This window comes from Lichenostomus cassidix, chromosome 20 (assembly GCF_008360975.1).
Source record: "Lichenostomus cassidix isolate B80296 chromosome 20, HeHo_3.0, whole genome shotgun sequence".
NCBI classification, from domain to species: domain Eukaryota; kingdom Metazoa; phylum Chordata; class Aves; order Passeriformes; family Meliphagidae; genus Lichenostomus; species Lichenostomus cassidix.
The window spans coordinates 9,321,557-9,341,370 of record NC_139500.1 but is presented as its reverse complement, the minus strand read 5'-3'; the positions used below and the strand labels follow the sequence as shown (position 1 = coordinate 9,341,370).

The 19,814-nt window shown below is 48.2% G+C and overlaps 1 protein-coding gene across 5 annotated transcripts in view; it reads right to left on the bottom strand.

Moving 5' to 3' along the window:
- ZHX3 (zinc fingers and homeoboxes 3) overlaps window positions 1-19,814 on the bottom strand; it is a 45,859-nt gene that overhangs the window by 6,850 nt on the left and 19,195 nt on the right. For 3 of the 5 annotated variants that reach the window (XM_085078954.1, XM_085078955.1, XM_085078956.1), the window contains exon 3: window positions 61-2,978. In XM_085078954.1, coding sequence (XP_084935080.1) covers window positions 61-2,818 — 2,758 coding nt within the window. In that variant the 5' untranslated portion in view covers window positions 2,819-2,978. Of the gene's footprint in view, window positions 1-60; window positions 2,979-3,352; window positions 3,662-4,353; window positions 4,551-19,814 lie in introns of all 5 variants that reach the window. The other 2 variants (XM_085078957.1, XM_085078958.1) reach the window with 2 other exon arrangements.

The following is a 19,814-nucleotide window of genomic DNA, read 5'->3' as shown; positions in this document are numbered from 1 at the left end:
CAGGAGAGGCCCAGTGTCCCGTGCCACCCCAAGCCCTCCCAAGCGGAGGCAGGGGCTTACCCAGCCTTGTGGCGGGCGGTGGGCCGGGGGCGTCGGGGGTCCCGGCGCTGCCCTCCTGGCCGCCCGGCTCCCACGCCTCGCTGCTCTCCGACGCCTCCGCGCCGGCTTCGCACGGCCCTTTCCGGCTCCCGGCCGCCTCGGGGCCGCAGCCCCTGCCCTCCTCCTCCGCCTTCACCGCAAACCACACCTTGAGCTGCTGGGCGCCGAGGCGGGCGCGCTCGCAGAGGCCGGGCACGTCCTCCTCCCGCAGCCCCTTGTGCTTCTCGTAGTAGTCCTCGAGCACCTCCCGGCTGGCGGGGCTGACCTCCACCAGCCCCGGGGGGAAGACCCCCCGCCGGTAGTTCTCATACCACTTCAGCTGCCCGTTCTTGTAGCCATAGCGGCTGTCCCCGAACCAGCGAATGACCTCGGCCCGCGGCAGGCCCGTCTGGGACACGATGGCGTCATACTCCTGGTTCGTGGGGCGCTGGGTCTGCACGAACATTTGCTTCAGCAGATGCCGCTGCTGGGCCGTTTTTTTGAAGTTCAGTTTGGTTTTGGGAGGGGTGGGCGGCCGGCTGGAGCTGCCGTCCCCCTTCTCATTTGCGCCGGTCCCCGGTACCTCGTTTTTGCCGTTGGACTCGGTCACTCGCAGGTTTTTCAGGTTGATTTTGATGGGACTCACCTTCCGCTCCGCTGAGTTCGGGTTGTTGCCGGAGGCGTCGACTGAGCTGTTTTCACTCGTGGCCCTCTGCTCATCCGAGGAGTCTTCCCCTTCCCCGCCGCCATTCTCCGCCTCCTCCTCCTCCTGTTGAGCCGCCTCCTCCACTTTCTTATTTTCCTCCGCCACCTTCTTCTTCCTCCTCTCCGAGAACCAGCTGTCGATCTCCCTCCGTGTCATCTTCGTTTCCCCCCTCAGGCGGTTCACCTCTTCTTCCGCGGGAAGGGGATTTTGGGCAAAACTGCTCTCCAGGGCCTTCAGCTGCTCTGGCGCTCGCTCCTTGTACTTGGTTGGGGTGAAGTCGGGTGCCTGGTGCCAGGACTGCCGCCGTGGCGGGTGGTGAGGGGCTGGTGTGGCTGCTGCAGCCGCAGGGCTCAGCTCGGCTCCTCTGGGTGGGACGTCAAAGGTGATTTCAGGCAGAGAATCAAGAGCACTGTCTCCAGGGAAGACAGCCCGGCCACCTCTCACATTCCTGTAGTGGTACCTCCTGTCGCTGAACCATTTCCGGATCTCCTTGGTGGACAAGCCCGTGATCTTTGTCAGCCGCTCGACTTCAGCCTGGCCAGGGAACTGGTTTCTGCAGAAGCTGCCTTTGAGGGCTGAGAGCTGCTCGTGGGATTTCTTGTTTTTGTAGACATTGGGATCCAGGAAGGTCTGCGAGGAGATGGCAGGGCAGGCAGTGAGCAGCGACTGGGCGCTGTTGACCACCTTGACCCCGGATGTGTTGCTGGAACTCACGGTGCTGTGCTGGGCCGCTGGCTGTGGCTTGGGGACAGAACTCACTGCCAAGGTGAAGGAGGAGCTGGTGCCCTTCAACCCGTTTGCCATAATGGGCTGTGTGACCAGCAGCCCCCCTGTCCCCTCTGGCTGCCCCACCACATGGCCTGGTAAAGTCGCCTGGATAAGATGGGGAACAGTCCCAGGATTTGCAACCAGGGGTGTGTTCAACACTGTAATGGTGGGTTGTGGCACGGACTGAATAACAGTGTTGAACATCTTTTTCCTGGCATCTTCGATCTCCTCCGGCGACCAGCTGATGCCCTGCTTCAGCCTCTGCGCAGTGAACCAGATCTTCAGCTGCTCTTCTGGGTACTTGGTCACCACGGTCAAGTAGCAGAGCTCAGCTTTGGTGGGGTAGGGGAACTTGTTGAAAGAGTTTTTCAGGAAGCTGTTGGAGTCCATGGCAGCATTGTACGTGGGAATGCTGCTCAGTGGAATCATCACCTTGGGAAGGGACTTGGACGTAGGGAGCTGCTGATGCAACGGGGGCTGCTGCTGCAGCGACACCAGTTGAGCAACCCCCGCCTGCAGAACAGGCACGTTTCCTATGATGGAACCATTCACTATGTGGGATGACTTGGTTGAACTTGCAGTGGGCTGGCTGACTGGCATGGACCCATTTGGGAATGAATGCTCTCCATCCTTCACCTCTGACTCACCGCCCAACTGACTTGACACATTCTCCTTCAGCGTGTGGATTTTTTTGGCCTCAGGTTTACCCTTCATTATCTTCATGATGGGGGTTTTGGTAATGATAATTTCAGACTGGCCATCTGCCCCTTCTTCAGGGACCTCTCCTGGCAGGTCATGGCTGCTGGTGGCCTCACAGAGACTTTGCTCCACAGTCACACGACTGTCCTGCTTCACCAGCCTCCAGACAAAGCTCGTCTCGCTGGCATGTGACTCTGTGTTGTGGTGCGAGAGCCCTTCGTGGCTGTTGGCCAAGAAGCTGCACCCAACACACGCGAATGCTGGGTCTTTGCTGAAGTCTGGGTGCTCAGAGTCCAAGTGGCCAAAGAACTGGTGAAGGTCTTGAGACCCGAAGTCACAAGGCTTGCAGATATAACTGTCACCATCGGCAATGCCGCGGTGCCCGTTGGACAAAGCTCCATTATTACTGTTGCTGGCCCCAGCATCACTCGCTGCTGGTCCTTCTGCAGGAGCCTCTTGTTGTGTTCCTTCACGATCATCTTCTCCAGGGTCCTGTTCGGTCTCCTGAAGCACCAGTGTTTTTACTGGTATCATGCAGGGAGTTGTGGATTTCCTTTTGCTAGCCATCGCTACAATTGATCCAGAGGACTATTTTTCTTTCATTTAAATTAAATTCAAATTTAGAAAGCGCAATTGCAAGTGCTCTGTGGTCCAGATTCCAGCAAATTCATGATGTCCCAATGAGTTGTTGTCAAATGTTGACAAATGTTCATATTTGCCACTGAACCTGAAGATAAAAAGAGGGAGGAAGGGTTAGTTCCCTTGGCATTAGACAAAGCACAACTGCCCTGGTATTTAACTGCTTCACTCAATAAATAATTTTTCCTCTTTCATTGGAAAAATCTAACTTGACCTTGGATTTATTGTATTTTCACACCTACAACCTGTGAATTATCTGTTTAAAAAGAAACACACAAACATGCCACTTTTAAGGCGCACATCAAATTCTCATTTGAGAAGGAAAACCACTGAATTTTCCCCTAATCCTGCCCTGTCGAGACCCATTCTTGGTGTTTCAGCAGGGAGAGCAGTGCTTGGACTCCCTGTGTGCCCCAGGTCCCAGCTCAGCCTCACACAGGAGGTGATACCAGGCAGGGTCACCTGGGAAAGCCGCCTGCTTTCCATCACTAAAAAACCATGAAAAAATCCACACATTCCCCTCACAACATTTGAATTTCTTCAAAGTCAGCATTTTCCATCCATCCTGTCAGGAAGTTTCTTGCCAGCTCAGAGCACTGTGCCTGTGCCAAGAGCCTCTGCAGACACCCGGAGCTGCTGCTGGGAGTGAGAAGGCTGCAGTATTTTAGCCTTCCTTGCTCAGCAAGTCTGCAAAGCATTTGGGAGATGCCTTCCCCATCCTGTGTACACTTCATTACAGTTTCAACAGCAGTTCTGAGTCTTCCTCTGGATCTGCAAGAGAAGGTAAAAGCCCCAAAGCTCAAGAGCAGCATCACAATGTTCCTGGCTCCCAGCCTTCCCCTCCCACCACCTCTGCAGCTTTTGGCAGTCACACCACCCAATGCACTGGGGTATTCCCTAACAAAGTGTAATTTCTCATCAACTCAAACCCGTCTTGCTGGGCTTGGGGTAACCAGAGATTTGTTACATTTAAAACCAAAACTCAACAAAAATAAACAAAACCCAAGCAACCAACCAACACTAACTTTTTCTCAATTTTTTTCTTCCTCTGAAAATAAAGCAGACCCTGAAGTGCTCCAGCCTGTGGAAGGCCTGGGCTGGTTGGGGCATTAGCCACAATCTTATTCCTGGCCTGATGTAGCTTTCCCATGTGCACAGCAAATGCTCTGTGCCTGAGATCATGACCCCAGGGCAGTAAAGCCGCTGTAGCTGGCACCAGGAATCACTTGCCTGGTGACAGCCCTCTGTCAACCTTTTCTACAGCAACTCTGCTTTTTTTCTCTTCAACAGAGGGATAAAATGGTATTTTTCCAGACTGCAAGGTCACTTGGAAGCATATGGACCCACTGATTCATATTACAAAGACTCTGTGCCAGATTTCCCTGGGATTTACAGTAACAGCAACTGAGCTTTATAAAAACACTCATAAAAACTTGAACTTTAAAAAAAAAAAAAAGACTTACCATCCTATGAGATGACTCACAGAGGTAACTCCTATCAGTTACAGCAGTTGTGCACCAGCAGCTTTCTCAGATCAGATATTTGGAGCTGATCTCATGCACTGAGAAATGCAGATCAGGCAAATGGCTTGGTGGTGCTTATGCAATACCTCCTGTGCTTAGTTTTGTTGGTAGTTTTTAGAACAGAGGCATGAAAGATTCTCATGCACAAAAAAAAAAAAATTGAAATGGAGGAAGTTCAATTTCAAATGACCTCCCTAACTTTATTAGATTTTTTTTTTTAAAGCTTCTTCTGAAAGCTGACATCATTTTTTCCAAACAGGAGAGCCTGGATGGCTGGCTCTGGCCTCAGCAACTCTCAGGCACCGTTTGAAAGACTGACGGGAAAACGTAACTTCCCGTTAATGTGGGCTGATCTGAGATTACAAAACAGTCCTGTAAATAGTGTTAGTCATCACTGAACTTGGCATCAGAAAAGAGTGCTCGCTATGCTAAAGCATCATGAAGAGCTAGAAATTATAACTTTAAAAAAACCCTATAAATAAAACAGTTATTAAAGCTGTGAGCTGGATTTAGACTGTGTGGATTGCACATCTCAATACCTGCTTTATGCCACTCTCATCTCACCTTCCTGAGGTTAGTCCTGCCCTCTGCAGAGGGCCAGAAAGTTATTCATTAGCATTAGCAAGCGGAATATTTGGATGACTATGAATGGGCTGTGCTATTCAGAGGGAAACAGCATCCATTTGACACCAATCCCGAGATCCTCATTTTTGATGCTAAGTTAAATATTACACAGTCTAGCAGGGTGCAATGACCTTTCCAAATCTAGTCGATTAGGGAAAAAACAGTAAGATCAGCCTGAAGGCTACAAAATACAGCTTTAAAGGCTGAGAGGAGTTTCATGTCAGGGAAGCAATGGTAAAAGGGAATACTTATTTCATTTTATCCTGCAGCTTTAACACAGGGAGAAGCTGCTGGGCCCTCTGCAAGCTTTTTCCTTTCCAGCAAACTCCAGAGATACAGTTCCAGAGTCTCCATCACTGAGCCAGCTTGTCCCTTACAGATCTGACCCAGTGTTTATGGAGTCTCCAGATATCAAAAAGATGATTTTTATCTGTCAACAGAGTAGATTTGATACAAAGCAACGGCGACACACAAAGACCCTCATTGTGCTACGTTAACAAAGTGCCTCTCCCGAGCACTCCACTGCTATTATTTTGGGTAAATGTGAATGGCCTGACCCACCTACAGAGAACCTAAAAGCTCTGCATTTCATTTACCGGCACATTTGCATCAAACTCTGTGCTCTCTCCAACAACTTTCCTTAAAAATGCAATCAAAGCCACCACAGCTCTCCTGCAGGGCTCCAATATTAATGCCACCTGAGAACACAGATTGCAAATTTTAGCTGGAAGTGAATCACAGTGGCAATTTACTGGGGAAAAAAATATTAATCAAGTGTACTGTTTGTCCATTTCATTTCCATGGAACAGTTGCATAACCACATGTTGGGAGCGTGTTTTATTCACTGCTCACCTTCTGGAATGCACTTAATACTTTAATACGCCATTAATATAGAACAAAGTGGATAATTCAATGATTTCTCCATCATTAAAGTAAGTGAGGCTGTTCTAATGGATAGGGTAAATTAATGGCAGAAAAATAAATCAATTCAAAAACATCCTTACAACTGATGTCAAGTTTGTAAACCACCACTGCAGATGCTTCAGACCCATCTACACAGCCATGGGTGAAGAACTGTTTGCTCCAGTTAATCATAAAATAATACATAGGAAACAGAGACATTAGCTGAACGGAAGAGCTACCTGTCAGCCGGGAAGACAAAGTTATTGTACTTAAATTCACAGTTCCTATTTAAATTATGCCTTCTACTTTCATGACAAGGTAGCAGAGTAAGCAGGACAAATGTCCAGTGCACCTAAACCGTCCCTTGCTGCTGGAAATTTGAGGGAAAACTGACTTAAAGCAGAGTCAAACCAATTCTGCCTCAGTGATGCTCACAGAGGAACTAGTGCCGGAAGGAAAGGTGGCAGCTCCAGGTACACAATCAACCCTCTGCAGTGCAGCTTTGCCTCCACTGAGGCAAACAATGCCCAGACTGGTCACAGTGAGCTCTGCAATAGCAGAAAATTTACTTCTGTAGAGATTGACAAAGGGAGGTTTCGAAATCTGCACTGCTGAGTATGAACTTTCAGCTTTTTCCAGCTTGGCTGGCTATAACTGGTTTGGTTTTAAATGTTTCACTGAATTAACGAGTTAGGTTGCTAATGCAAAACATTCACTGCGCACAGTGCCAAGGTCCCCAGTTAGAAGATTAATTTTTTGTGACCTTTTGCAAACCTCGCCTAGAAACAACAACCAGAAAACCCACCAGGCAGCAGCCCCAGCCAGGACACAGCAGCTCCAGTCCCACTGCCTAGGCAAGGGAATACAGGGACAGCTGCCCTCCCCTGCCCCCAGCCCTGCCAGCTCCTGGGTGCCAACGCTGACACCAGGGACAGGGCTCCATGGGGACACAAAGGATGGCTACGTGCTCCGTGGGCTCTGGTGCTCTGCTGAAGAGGGAATACTCTGTTAAAATAGAATGAAATTAATAAAAAATTAAATTTCAAGAAATCAGCACTAAAATAGAAGTAAAATAACAGTTTTCTCAACACTTTCAGTGCCTGCTAGGCAGGCAGACACGCTCCCCAGGTCAGAGACAAAGTTAATGTTTCTGTCTCATATGGAGCCAAGCACAATATTGGCACTTTAAATAAAAGCGGTTTGTTTTTAAGTTGAAACTCTGCAGGCCCCAGCTGATAGCATCATATGAGGGGGAAAAGAGGAAAAAAACCAAAGGAGGAAAGAAAAGTTGATGGTTTTGAGTTTTTGTCTCTCCCCTTCAGGCTCCAGCCAGGGTCAGAAGATGCAGTTCTGTCTTTGGGAGTTCCACATGACTTCCCAATTACACTGTAATTAGCAAGGCCATTAACTAAATGATCCCTGTGGCCAGCACCATCGACCCCAACCTGAGGGCTGAGCCCCCTTCCCCGTCCCATCACCCTAAACATCCCACCACATTTGACAGCAGGTCTCCCCAGCACAACAGACTTGCCCCAATTTCCCTTGCAGCACTGGGGGCAAGCTCAGTAGCCTGGACTGATGGCATTTATCAGGGTGCTGGGGAAGGCAGGAAAAACAGATCCATATATGTAGGGTACAGCCCCATGGCCACCCTGTTGCCAGCCATAGAAGTCCTGGGATTCTTCCTCTTCAGCTGGACATTAACTTTCCTTCTTCTTTTGGAGTCTGTTCATAAGAAGTCATGTAGAAGTTTCACCAGTTTGAATTATTTATTGCTAAAACATGTCCAGTGCAGGCTATTGCTAATCCATCCCAGGAACACACTATGGGGATGGACATGCTCAGCAAAGACCTCTCCAGGCTACATCCCAGTCATTCAAGATGGACAGACACAGTCATAGGGGACAGATCACCTCTCCAGAGAAACTTCCAAGGTGTGGATGGCACCTCTCTGCCAGTTGTGCCAGCATGGCTCTGTGAAGAAGAAAGGGCAAGATTTGGCAGGGCTGAGCTCCTCTGTTCCCAGTCTGCAGTTGTGCATCCCAGCTAGCTGGAGTCCAGCATCCTCCCTAGTAACTCTGCAAAGGCTGCAGCTGGGAGGAAGTCACAGGATGGGAACATCTCCAGCAGCCTAAAAATGCCAGCAGCAGAGCATCACCCCAGCTCCCAGCACACATCCTCATGCCATGCCCTTGCCCAGGGCTGGCACCTGGAGGGAGCATCTGCCACCCAGAGCCTGGTTCATAACCCAGACCAAGTTTGTGACACACTTCATTCTTTTGGGGTTTAACCCCATTCAGGGGTTCCCATCAAGTTCCCATCAATAAGCAGTTAATGAGATTTTCCCCTCCAGAGCAGATTGGTACCACACTAACTCTGTAGGCACTCAAACCTCAGGTGATCTCCACATGAACAAGCAGAGCCACCAGCAATACAATAACCACAGCCCCAGAGAGGCCATGCAGGCAAGAAAAGCCTCTTCACGTCTTATTATTTCACGCTGCACGAATGTACAAACACACGCACAAATTTCAGCGGTTTTGAGCTTCAAGCAGCATCACAGTCAACATTTGTACTAAGAAACAATTTCTCTTTATGCCAACTGGTCAGGGTGCTTTGTAGCTTAAGCCTGGCTTTGAAACTGCGGGTACAGTCTAAATGCAGTGGGAGCCGGTTGACCGAACAATCGTATTCATTCTCCATTCCTTGGCAGGCCTAGAGCAGAAAAGCGTCTTTTCCATTTAGACCAGTTAAACAGAGCTATTCATTAAAATTTCACCCTTCTTCAAACTGCTGGACTTCTCCATTTAAAATCTGCCTTTAAGAGAAGCCCTCTCTCCTCCACCCCACAGTGCTCCTCATCCCCCTGTCTCAAGTAGTCACCCATTTTCGAGCAGTGCTCTTGGATTGCTCTGGTGCTCCTGTGAGAGCAGCACCACGCCTGTGTGCTGGTATCCAGGCAGAGGCTGCCTCAGCACTTGGGGACTAATGGCAATTATCTCTGGGTTTTTTTTTTCCCAGACAAGCACAAAACTGAGCAAGATGGAAGGTTAGAAAGAGCCGGCTGAAACAGAACGCGATTAGAGTATAAAAATAGGTCACTGGGATAATATAACCTTTAGACTATTGGCAATGTGCCCCCCTTAGAGACAAGCCTGTGTGCTATATTTCAGGAGAATGTGAGGAATAAAAAACAACCACCATGACACACATCAAAACAAAACCACTGATCATCCCTCGGAGTTTTGCGTGCTTCTGTTTGAACATCGCTAACATTAATTCACTCCTTTTCCTCTGCCCTCATCCATTTGATTGAGCACAAAATAAATGTTATGCAATCATACCATTAACATCTTCCAAAAAAGTAATAATCTCTTCTGGCACAGAGGCTTCATTACAGATTTGCTCTGCATTGCGCTACCTTAGCAGGGTTCACAGTTTCAGCATCCCAAGGACCCACCTCCATAGCTTCAATCCTCACATTTTGTCCATGCTGTAAAACATTCCCGGCATTCCCCAAAAGCAAAAAGCCCAGCTGACAGATAATCACATCTCAGCAGAGACAGCTCTGAGGTTAGCACTACCAGCAGAGGACACCAGATAGCATTAATGGAGCTTCAAGAAGTCCCTCAGCTCACTGGTATCTGGGTGTTCCATCACCTCACTCTCAGCCAGCAGGTTGGTTTGTGCCTGAACAGGACAGTATGGCCATGCTTGTAAACACAGTGGAGTTCCCATTTCAGCCCCTTGTGCTTTCTCTGGGACATTTCATCTGTTTGCATGGCCAGGGCTTTGGTTGTGATTTCATCTCAAACACAGGCACCTCAAACAGCTCCTCACAGGTCAGTAATATCCTGCCACACCACTTTCAGTTCTGCCACACACCTTCTGATCCCACCCTGAGAGTTCATTGTCAAGCATCACCATTTATGTAGGACAAGTCCAGCTTGGGCAGATGCAGCCCTTTTGAATGTATGTGAAGATGAATAGGCTACACCTAAAATACACTTCTTTGTGTTTTTATTATCTGAAATTGCTGAACTGGCTCCAAGCCAAAAATCTACCAGGGAGCTCAGAGTAATGAGTAAGCACCAGAGGTAGATCTTAATCCATGTCAAATTTCTGACAAGGATATTTGAGACTTTTAAATCAGCAGGGAATACTTGGCTGAGCTGGTGAGGAGCTCACAGGTGTGAGCACCCAATGGCAGTAGTGCATCCACAGTACTCTCAGCACTGCTGCAGCCTGCCCCATCCCAAGGAATCATTTTGGGGAAGCCTTGGAGCCCACCTTTCTTATGCACCTCTGCTCACAACGCCACTGCCAGGTTTGCACATCCATCTCCATATGGGTGACTAACTGAGGGGCCACAGCCACCACCCCAAATTCAGGACCCACAGCTCTAATGCCAGCACAACATTTACTGTTATAAGAAAACCAGTGTCAGCTTTTATACCAGCACCGAAACAATCCCGCTGCAGACACAAACCCAAAAGCCTGTCACACGGGTTTCTCACCGAGCATCCAAGTCCCCTGTGGAATGAAGAACCGTTTGCTGAAGCCAGGCAGATCACCAGTTACTGAGCAGCCACAAAAGGGACAGACCCACAGCAATTCCAGGGAAATAAAGAGTGCCCAGAGCTTTAAAACAAGATGCGGGTGGGAAGGACGAAACCAAACTACTAAACAGTACCAGAGGCGCTGGAGCTGATCATCTGCAGCACAGCCTGATGACTACAAGTGCTGCAGCCCCTTCCCAGCTGAGCATTTTTGGATTACTTCATCCCCCATGCCCTTTTGCAATATGTAGCTTCGAGAGCTGCGTTATGTCCTGGCTCAGCCTCAGCTCCCATTCCCCCACTTACAGTTGCTATAACCAAAAAGAAAACTGCAAAATACTCTGTCTGAAAGCAAAGAAACGGGGTTTGGCAAGTTGGGATTGTGGATTTTTTTTTTCCATCCTCATGGATTCTGCTTCAGAGTCGTCCTTTCAGACCTTGCGCGCAGCCGATGGCTTTTGCAGCTTATTGAGCCCGCTGGTTTATGGCAATGTTTTTCTGCTCACTGAACTGGCTCATTCTTTCAGCAGAACAAACTGTTCCACGTTGAGGCAGGAGTTGGCTGTGTTTTAACAAAGGATTTTTCCCTTCTGACAGTGTTTTGCAAAAGACCCAAAAAAAGGAGTTTGGAGCCAAGTTACAAAAGGTCAGGAGAGGCGAGTCAAGCACTGGGTGTAGTTCCTGTATGTCACAGCCAGACAAGGAAATGGGTGGGGAGAAGAGGAATGGCTTTTTGAGCCGTAATAATATGTATAAAGTGATATTAAAGAGCAATGGGCTTTTAAATGAGGATGGCAAGTGTGCAGGCACTGTTATTTTTGCTGTACAACAGCAGGCTTGTTAGGTAGGCTGAGGCCTCCGCAATCATTTATCCATGTGAAGCATGCATTTGAGAGAGTTCAAGTAGCACTAGGAGTGAGAAAAAGGCAGTCTTATTTGCTTCCCCTCCCCAAGCTGATTTCAAGGAGCTACCGCACTCTCATCTCCCATCAGCCAAATGAATATTCAAAAGGCTTTTGCCAAGCCAACACCAGTCAATCACAGAAACAATGCTGCAGGGAAAAAAACACTGGGCTGAGAGACCTGAGTGAGACAGGCACCTTGTCCCTCACCACAGCTCTGCTGTAGCATCCAAACCTTTAATGTGGGGCAAGGTGTGCTGCTCTGGCTGCTCCATCCCTTGCCACCCTGCAGGGCAGCACGGCTACAGCAGAGCTGCTGGATGGAGGATGAGCATCCCGAGCCAGGGTGCTGTGAATAGGGAGGGACCTGGCACTGTGGCCCCAGCAGCACCGCCCTCCTGAGGGAGCTGGTGATAGCTCTTCCCTTTCCTCTGGGACCACAAATGCTTTTGGCATGGGATGGGCAGGTTCCTGGTGAGGCCCCACTCCCTGCTCAGCAGCAGCAGCTGGTAGGGACGGGTCTTTCTGCTCTGTGCACTGTACATGGACAAGCCAAGATGGACAACTCTGGCCTTGCAGATGTTAGAAGGAGACAGCCAAGGCGATATGCAACAGTTGACAGTATGCCATGCCTAATGCTCCAGCTTTTCCAGGCCTCAGAGGATCCCTGAATAGAAAGAAACCACCCACCACTGGAACACAGCCACTTTTGTGGCTGTAAGGGGCAGATGTTCAACCCCATACAACAATGCAACACAACAGTTGAGGCTGTAAGTGAAGAATGCTGCATCCACTTTAAACTGAAGAGGGAAATTAGGGACACCATCTAATTCTAGAATTACCATTTGGTCCTGATGCTTAAAGTTCACATACCTACTCTGCAAGAGTGGCACAGGGTTTTCTTCCATTGCCTTAAATAGGCAATATCCCAGACTAAAGCACTAAACCACAAGGACTTCAGAAGCATATGGTGAGACTGACACGTGTTCAGCTCCTTCAGTTGGAACACCAGTTTCCAAATAAGTTCAGTTCCTTTTAGCACCTACACAAGTGACAGACTTCCAGAAGTCCCAATTGGCCAGGACAGGACAGGCCCTGCTGGCACAGAGAAGGGCAGACCATTAAGAGAGTTCAGCATCCTAACAGCCAAACCTTTCGCTGAGATAAGCCTGGGGAGAAGCTGAGTTTCAGAAATCCTCCTCACCACAGCCAGCATCAGATCCTCCACCACTCAGCTGCCAAGAAGAGCTTGGTGTGGAAAACAACATCATCCCTACCACCACACCATCATTTACTGACCCACAAAAGCTCTCATGGGACAACCTTCTCCCTTTGTCTGAAATACTCACCATGTCTTTTAGGATTGATAGTAAGAAAAAAATGGATTTGGGATTTGACTTGAGACCTCTGTGGGCAAAATCTGGGCATCTGGATCATGCACCTGCCAGCCAGATGCAATCCTGGTCATTTGCTCCCTGGTTTGAAACTGTATTTGTTCAAAACCATTTGTCAAGACACTCTGGACAGAATGCAGAGTCACAGAACAAGGTTCAAGGGTTATTTGTGATATGAACCATGCCAGTCAGGACTCTCCTCTTCCTGCAGCTGTTTAGTGACACTTGGAATGGATTGGCCTTACTGGAGAGTCAATTATTTTTTTAGTTGAAAACTCACCATCCTCTAGATCAGCTGTGAGCTGAAAGCATCCCAGTTATTCACTGCTGGAAGCTAAAGGAATTTCCTTACTCTCAGAAGACAGACATTTAAAATTAGTTTCAAGTTCAGTTGTGATAAACAAATCACATTCTCCTCCTTTCCCTTACCCTTTTTCTTTTTTTTTTTTTGTTGTTGTTGCTTGTTTTTTTAATCATGCCTGCTGGTCCAGCCAGCCTTTTTCTTAGCTGCCCTTTGCAACTCCTTATTTAAAAACTCATTCACAAGGATGCAGAGGAACTACAGACATTTTCTGAGAAAAATCAGCAAAGCCAGATCCTTGATTTCAAAGCTTTCCCTTTGATACTTGACTCCCTGAAAACCACATTAAAAAGAAACAAACCACCATGCATGTAGGGTTTTTTTCCCCCTTTCCTATGAAGAGCAAAAGGTTGTGAGCTGGGATGGGGGTTCAGGACTTCAGCTCTCTGCTGACAACCAGCCAGTGGAGCTGGCTGGAAGATGAGCCCACTCCACCTACCCTGTCCAAAAGCTGGGGATGGAAACAGCTCCTAGCAGATTAAATAGGGAAGACAAAAGGTGTTTAAATTGATATAGCAGTGCAACTAAAGGGTTTGTGGTTTTGTACTGGGTCCTGCAAGCCTGAATTCTTATTGATGTACTTTGTACCTTGCGGATCACAAGGCCTTGATACAAGGAGATTCTTTTAAAAAATTCAGGCGTGCTGGGAGAATTGCCTCCTTGCCATGTTTTAGTGAGTTTGCCCATGAACTGCCAGCAATTACTAAGCTTCCACTCTGTATTCAAAGCTCTATACAATGGAGTTTATTATTTTTAAGCCTTTCAGACATCAATGTAGCAAACTTAAGAGAGCTATTTGGAAGATTAAGACATAAACACTACCATATTATTCAATTTAGCTCCAACACTGAACACTTATTTCAGTAAAGACTCACAGCTAATACATTGCCAGCTGCCAGCAGAGACAAACACTTAAAGCTTTGAGTCACATTGCAGCATGGTCTTATAAATCAAATTTAACATATGAGAAGAAGGAAATTACTATCATTATGCAAGTACAGCCCAATTACCACCAACCAATACTCAACCTATCTTCAGGTCTTGGCCACAGGCTTTAAAATCCACCCTTAGAAATGACAACCCAAGGAAATCCTCACTTTCTGTGCATGTAGCCAGGTGTGAACCTACTAGTGCATCTCCAATAGCTGTATTAGATGACTTTGCTAAATATTTTATATGTTCATGCAAGTGCAAAGAGATTTTGTTACCACCTCACCACCCCAGCTTGCAGTGGGGAGTTCACTAACAGCTGCTCTGTTTTCCAAATCAGACCTGCAGATAGGTGACAAAGGGGAGTGAGAGAAAACAAAAAGGATTTGTGCCTGTCTTCTGTCATTACAGTGCTCATAAGAGAGCTGACTGCTGCATTTTGCCTTTCTGAAACCATCCCATTCTTCACAAACAATTGCATGATCTTAGATTAGACTGGGTGCAGACGTAGCAGAGGGGGACAACATCCTTCCATAGAAATGAGGGAATGAAGTGAAATAAGAGTCAATTTCAAAAATATAAATCAGTTTACCATAGAAAGGTTGTCATTTCATTACAGCTGATTTAACCTGAAGCCTTTGGAGAAAATCCATCTGTCAGGAATTTAAAATCTCCCCCAGCCCTTCAAATGAACATGGAAAAGTTCTCATTGCAAAGTGTCCCATGTCTCATTGCAAAAAGTGTCCCTTTACACCAAAGGCATCACAGACTATGCAATAACCTCAGAGAGACAGAAATCAAGAATTCCTCCTCGCTTTTCAGAAAAAAATGAAGGGCGGTCTCATTATACCAGTCTAAAACATTCATCATCATCATTAGGGTGAAGGGCACAGCAACATTATTAACTCTGTTTCACAGCACTAAGAAAACAGCAGGATAAAGTAAACTGCAGGAGTCAGCACGGGGGACAGTAAGGTAAAAACATTCATGCTGTGTCAGCAGGCAGCCTGCAAACACAGGAATGGGGATGACCGACTGGTAATGCCATGATGGAACATTTCATTTCTAGGCCAGCAGCCCAAATCACAGTCAGGTCAGGAGAACATGGTCCTCCAGGCACCTGCCTTTTTCTCTGGACTAGGAGGGAACAGACTTGGAAGCATCTTAGTGATACTGCACAAAAATGACAACGTGTCACGCTGGATAAAGCTCAGGACAGCGGGAACTCCCTCCATGCAGAAGCCCATAATCACCCGGCAGAGGATTAAGGGAATAGATGCCTCCAGCATCAGGGCAGCCGGGGGACAGCAGTCACACCCAGCAGGACTCATCCCTCACAGTCTGCAGGACTCAGCCCTGATCAGGCAGGGGCAGACAGGGCAGCTCTGCAGAGAAACGCCACAAGAGCCACTCTTGAGGTCAATCCCACGAGTCCTCACTCTGAGCTGCTCCTGAGCACCAGCACCAGGCAGAGCAGTGAGCAGGAGGGCTTCTTCAGGTAACCCTCCATGGAATATTGCTGTAAACTGCACATACCTTCCAGAGATAGCTGGGGAAGTGGTTTGCAGTGCTGTCCAAAGCACTGCAGAACTACACTGCCACTGGGTTTGGGCTCTTCTGGACAATCTCTTTTCACATCAGCAATCACAGGGGTAGCACCCGAAATTCAGGGCCAGCTGCTCCTACCCATACCCTTCATCCTCTCCCCCCTTCTAAAATTGGGCACAAGTCTCATCATCACCTGGCAAGTGCTGAGAAGCTGCTAGTGAAGAAGATACCCTCACTGTTAAAATGACTCAAGCTGGCATCCTGGGCAAGGTCCCATGGGATGGCATCTCCCTGCTTGTGGGATATTCAGGTTACAGTTACTTGCCATTCCCCAGACTACATCAGTGGTCTGAAACCATTCACCAGGGCTCAGCTCTGCTAGAGAATTTCTGCCAGCCTCCTCCTTGTTGCCTGACATCTTCTCCACATCCCTCCCTTCCTCTGTCAGTGGTTATTTCCACAGCATTTTAGAATTTCCCAAGAGACATGTGCAGAGCCTCTCCCCAGAGCTCCAAGATCCTCCAACAGACAACCCTGAAGCCTTTTAGAAGTCACACATCCATGTGATCTTCCACACACGCCAGTCTGGAGCTCACCCTCCTCCAGACACAAAGTGGCTTGAACAACTAAAAGACTCACAACTTGGGGGAAAATCCACAGCCTTAAATGGTTGTTGTCCCAGCATGAGGATCACACAAACCACAAAGGGAGAAAACAAGACAGTTAGACAGCAGAAGTGCTTGAAGATACCACATCCTCTACACTGAGAACTCAATTTCTTTCCTTTCACCAGTGTCAGGACTGATGCAAGGCAGTGCAAGACAGTTTTACTCCTAGTTACAGGCAGAGTCTGAGGGAACAGCCAGACCTACCTGTAGCCTGAGATTTACAATCCCTGGTCTAGAATCAGCCCCAGCATGTTGCCTTGCCCTGGAGTCCACATGCTGCTAGCTCTTCAGCAGCATCCCACCCAGCTGGCCAGTCAGTAACTCAGGATACCTTGAAGCAGAAGGGGTTTGGGGTTTTGGCTCTTAAGAAGAGTGGGATGGAGATGAAAGCAAAGCTTCTGTCCAAAAAGGATGGATTTTTCCAGCTGCTGGGCCATGCCACTTGCACAGGTGATGGCAATTTTGTATGATATATTCACACCAAAGATGAAAAAGCAGCCACAATTCACACTCTGCTGCCTCTAAACAGCCTGCACAAGCCACTGAACCAGCTGTGTGACCCGAGTGAAATACAGATATCAGTATTTTCAATATTTCTTGATAGTCAGATAGTCCCCAGGAGCATTTTCCCACCCACAACAACCACACTGATCTTCTGCCACATCCCAAAGATGATCACTCCCACCTTGCTATTGTAGTTATGCCAGGAGCCCCAGGACCTTATGGATCATATTCTCTGGGTACCTGTAAAACCCTTTAAATGGATCACCCTGTTCTATTTCCCCCAGCCCATGAGATGGTCATGTTTTCTACTCCATCCAGGTTCTTCATGCAGCAGCTATGGAAAAGGGTACAGACACCTTCCCACTGACACAGCTCCTGGCTGGAAGGGAAATGCTGTCACCAGTGTGTTACAGAAAGGGAAATGAAGCACAAAGCAATTTTAAATAACTCGTCCAAGGTCACAGGAAGCTTATAGCAAAGTCAGTAATTGAACTCAGGACTTGTAAGTCCCCAGTCTAGTTATTTATCAGAAATCACCCTTTAATGGGTCACCTTTAGTCAGACACCCTCCTATTTTGCACTGCCACTGAATTATACTGGCACAGGGAATTATTACGAGTTTTCCTTACAGCCTAACATGCTTAAAGGGCTGTTTTGGAAATAAAATAAAACTTGCAGCATGCTCAGTGTGCTGGAACAGACAACTCCTCAGTGCTGCAGAGAGCTGAACCACCAAAGTGATTACAAGGCTCCAGATCAAGCTGGGAAATAAGCTGTTTTTCCTCTGCAGTGAATCACTTTGTTTTGAAGGGTGGCCTCCAGTGAGTAAGAACTCACCATTTCACCTTGGATGTACATCTTCTTCCACAAATACCTCTGGTGACACAGAATATTGCAGCATTAGCTCCAAGCCAGACATCCAGAAGCCTCTCCCTTCACAGCAGGCCTCTCCTTGAACCTGATGTGCCACTGGTTTGTGTTGGTACAAAACAATAGAATGGACTTTATCCAGGCTTTCCCAGGCTACAGGCAAAGCTCTTTCCCTTCCTAAAGAAAACCTGTTTAAGCACCTCTCAGCATACCCCAGTCCATTCACAAAGACTGGACACAGCCTTTGCTGGAGCCTTCCACAGCCTCAGGGCACCCCTGCCAGGCAGGGCTGGTTGAAGGCACCTCAGGAGCATCCAGCCTGGCTGCTCCTGGGAATCTCCAGCTGCTGGAGCCCAGTGCCTTCCTGGGGACTGCTCACCCCTCTCACCTTGCCAAGAGGAACAACAGAGTCCAGGCTGCAGCACCACTGCACATCCCAAACCCCTCCACACTCCAGCACAGGGAGAAGCCCTGCAAAGAGGAACAGCAAACCCAAACCCTCCTGATACACAGATGTGGTTTTGAACACAACAGGCAATCAAACCACATCTGTGGATATCTGCAGTGCTCAGATTCTTTTCAGCTGGTGACAAATAGTGGAAGTGTTGGGCAATAGGTTTGGAAAGGGATACACAGGACGGAATTTGCCTTTCACAAAATACAATGTGAGGGGCAGAAGTCAAACTTGTTAGTGTGCGGCTAGCCAAGAAGTTTATGCAGCATTTAGGCATCCGATGGCCTCATCTTTGTGAGTACAAGCAATTTAATTTGTCACACTAATATTGTATACATGTCCTGAGCAAATAGGTCAGTAAGAAGTAAGAGCAGGAAGGGTGGAATGAGGTAAAAGGATGCAAGGGCATCTGGAAAACTCCATCAGAGCTGCAAGGTGGGAAACTTTACAGTTATGAATACTGACTGCGGAGATAAAGGGGAGGTAAGAGGCTTCATAGCTTCATGCTCAGGGCAACAGCCACCTGCCTGGGAACTGAGGGGCACAGGTCAGTGCCAGCCCCCAGCCATCATCTTCCTAGGGAGCACCAAACACTGCCAGCTTAACAGAGAACAAAAGGAAAAAAGAGAGAGAACTTCGCCTCTTCTAAGACTGTTACAGAAAGAAACCCCACGTGCTACCAAATCATGTGGATAAAGGACAATTCTGTTTTGCAAAGCTTTTGAGTAGGGAATTCTTTGCTTTGAGCTCTGCTGCAGATTTGCAGGTGAACATTTCCTCTTGTGAAAAATTTACCTCTCAGGGTGAGGAAATGAAATCTCTTTTCCCCCCTCTTCTTCACTGGCAGAGCAGAGGCTCTGGATGGAAGGGCTGTATGAGTGGGATAATCCTGCCCCAGCCCATTCTGCTTACTCACCAGAAGTCATTGCTGTCACTCCACACCATAAACCCCAGTGAGGAGCACGTCCAGTGCTGCAGCTTCATGCAGGGCTCCCAGTTTTGTGAAAGCACAACATGTTTTTCCCACCACAGGTCCTGGCTCCCTTAACACCATCAGATCAGGGTGAACCCCTCAGCCCTCTGCAAGAACCAGCTCGGCAGAAGCACCTCCAGAGGGTTATTAGCAACAAGACCAAACTAGCAGCTGTGGGCCTCCAGATCCTTGGGCCCTAAACACAGGGCTGAAGAGGCGTGACATCAACTATGTCAAAAATTTGCTTGCTTTGAAATCCTACTCCTGCTTATTTATGTTACAGGAGCACCCAGAGGCTTCAGCCAAGCCCTACAGAGTTGGGGCTGGAGAAGTGCATTTGCACGTGTAATGGCCACAGGATCACAGAATGGTTTGCATTGGAAGGGCCCTTAAAGATCATCTAGCTCAGCCCTGCTGCCATGGGCAGGGACACCATCCACTGCACCAGGCTGCACAAAGCCCCACATCTCCACAGAGAGCTCCTGCCACAAGCAGCTCACAGTCTTCGCCAGAAACAACTCGCAGCCAGGTTTTGAGGTGAGGAGGGGCCATGGCAGGGCAGGCGACAGGAGAGATCCAGCACAAGGGCTGGGAAGCAAGCCAGCAGCCGGGCATCATGGACAGGGGTGTCCCTGGGCCTTCTCCAGTGCTCCCACAGCAGAGCTGAGCTCTGCCTCCAGCAGCCAAAACACCCAGGTGAGAATGCTGCAC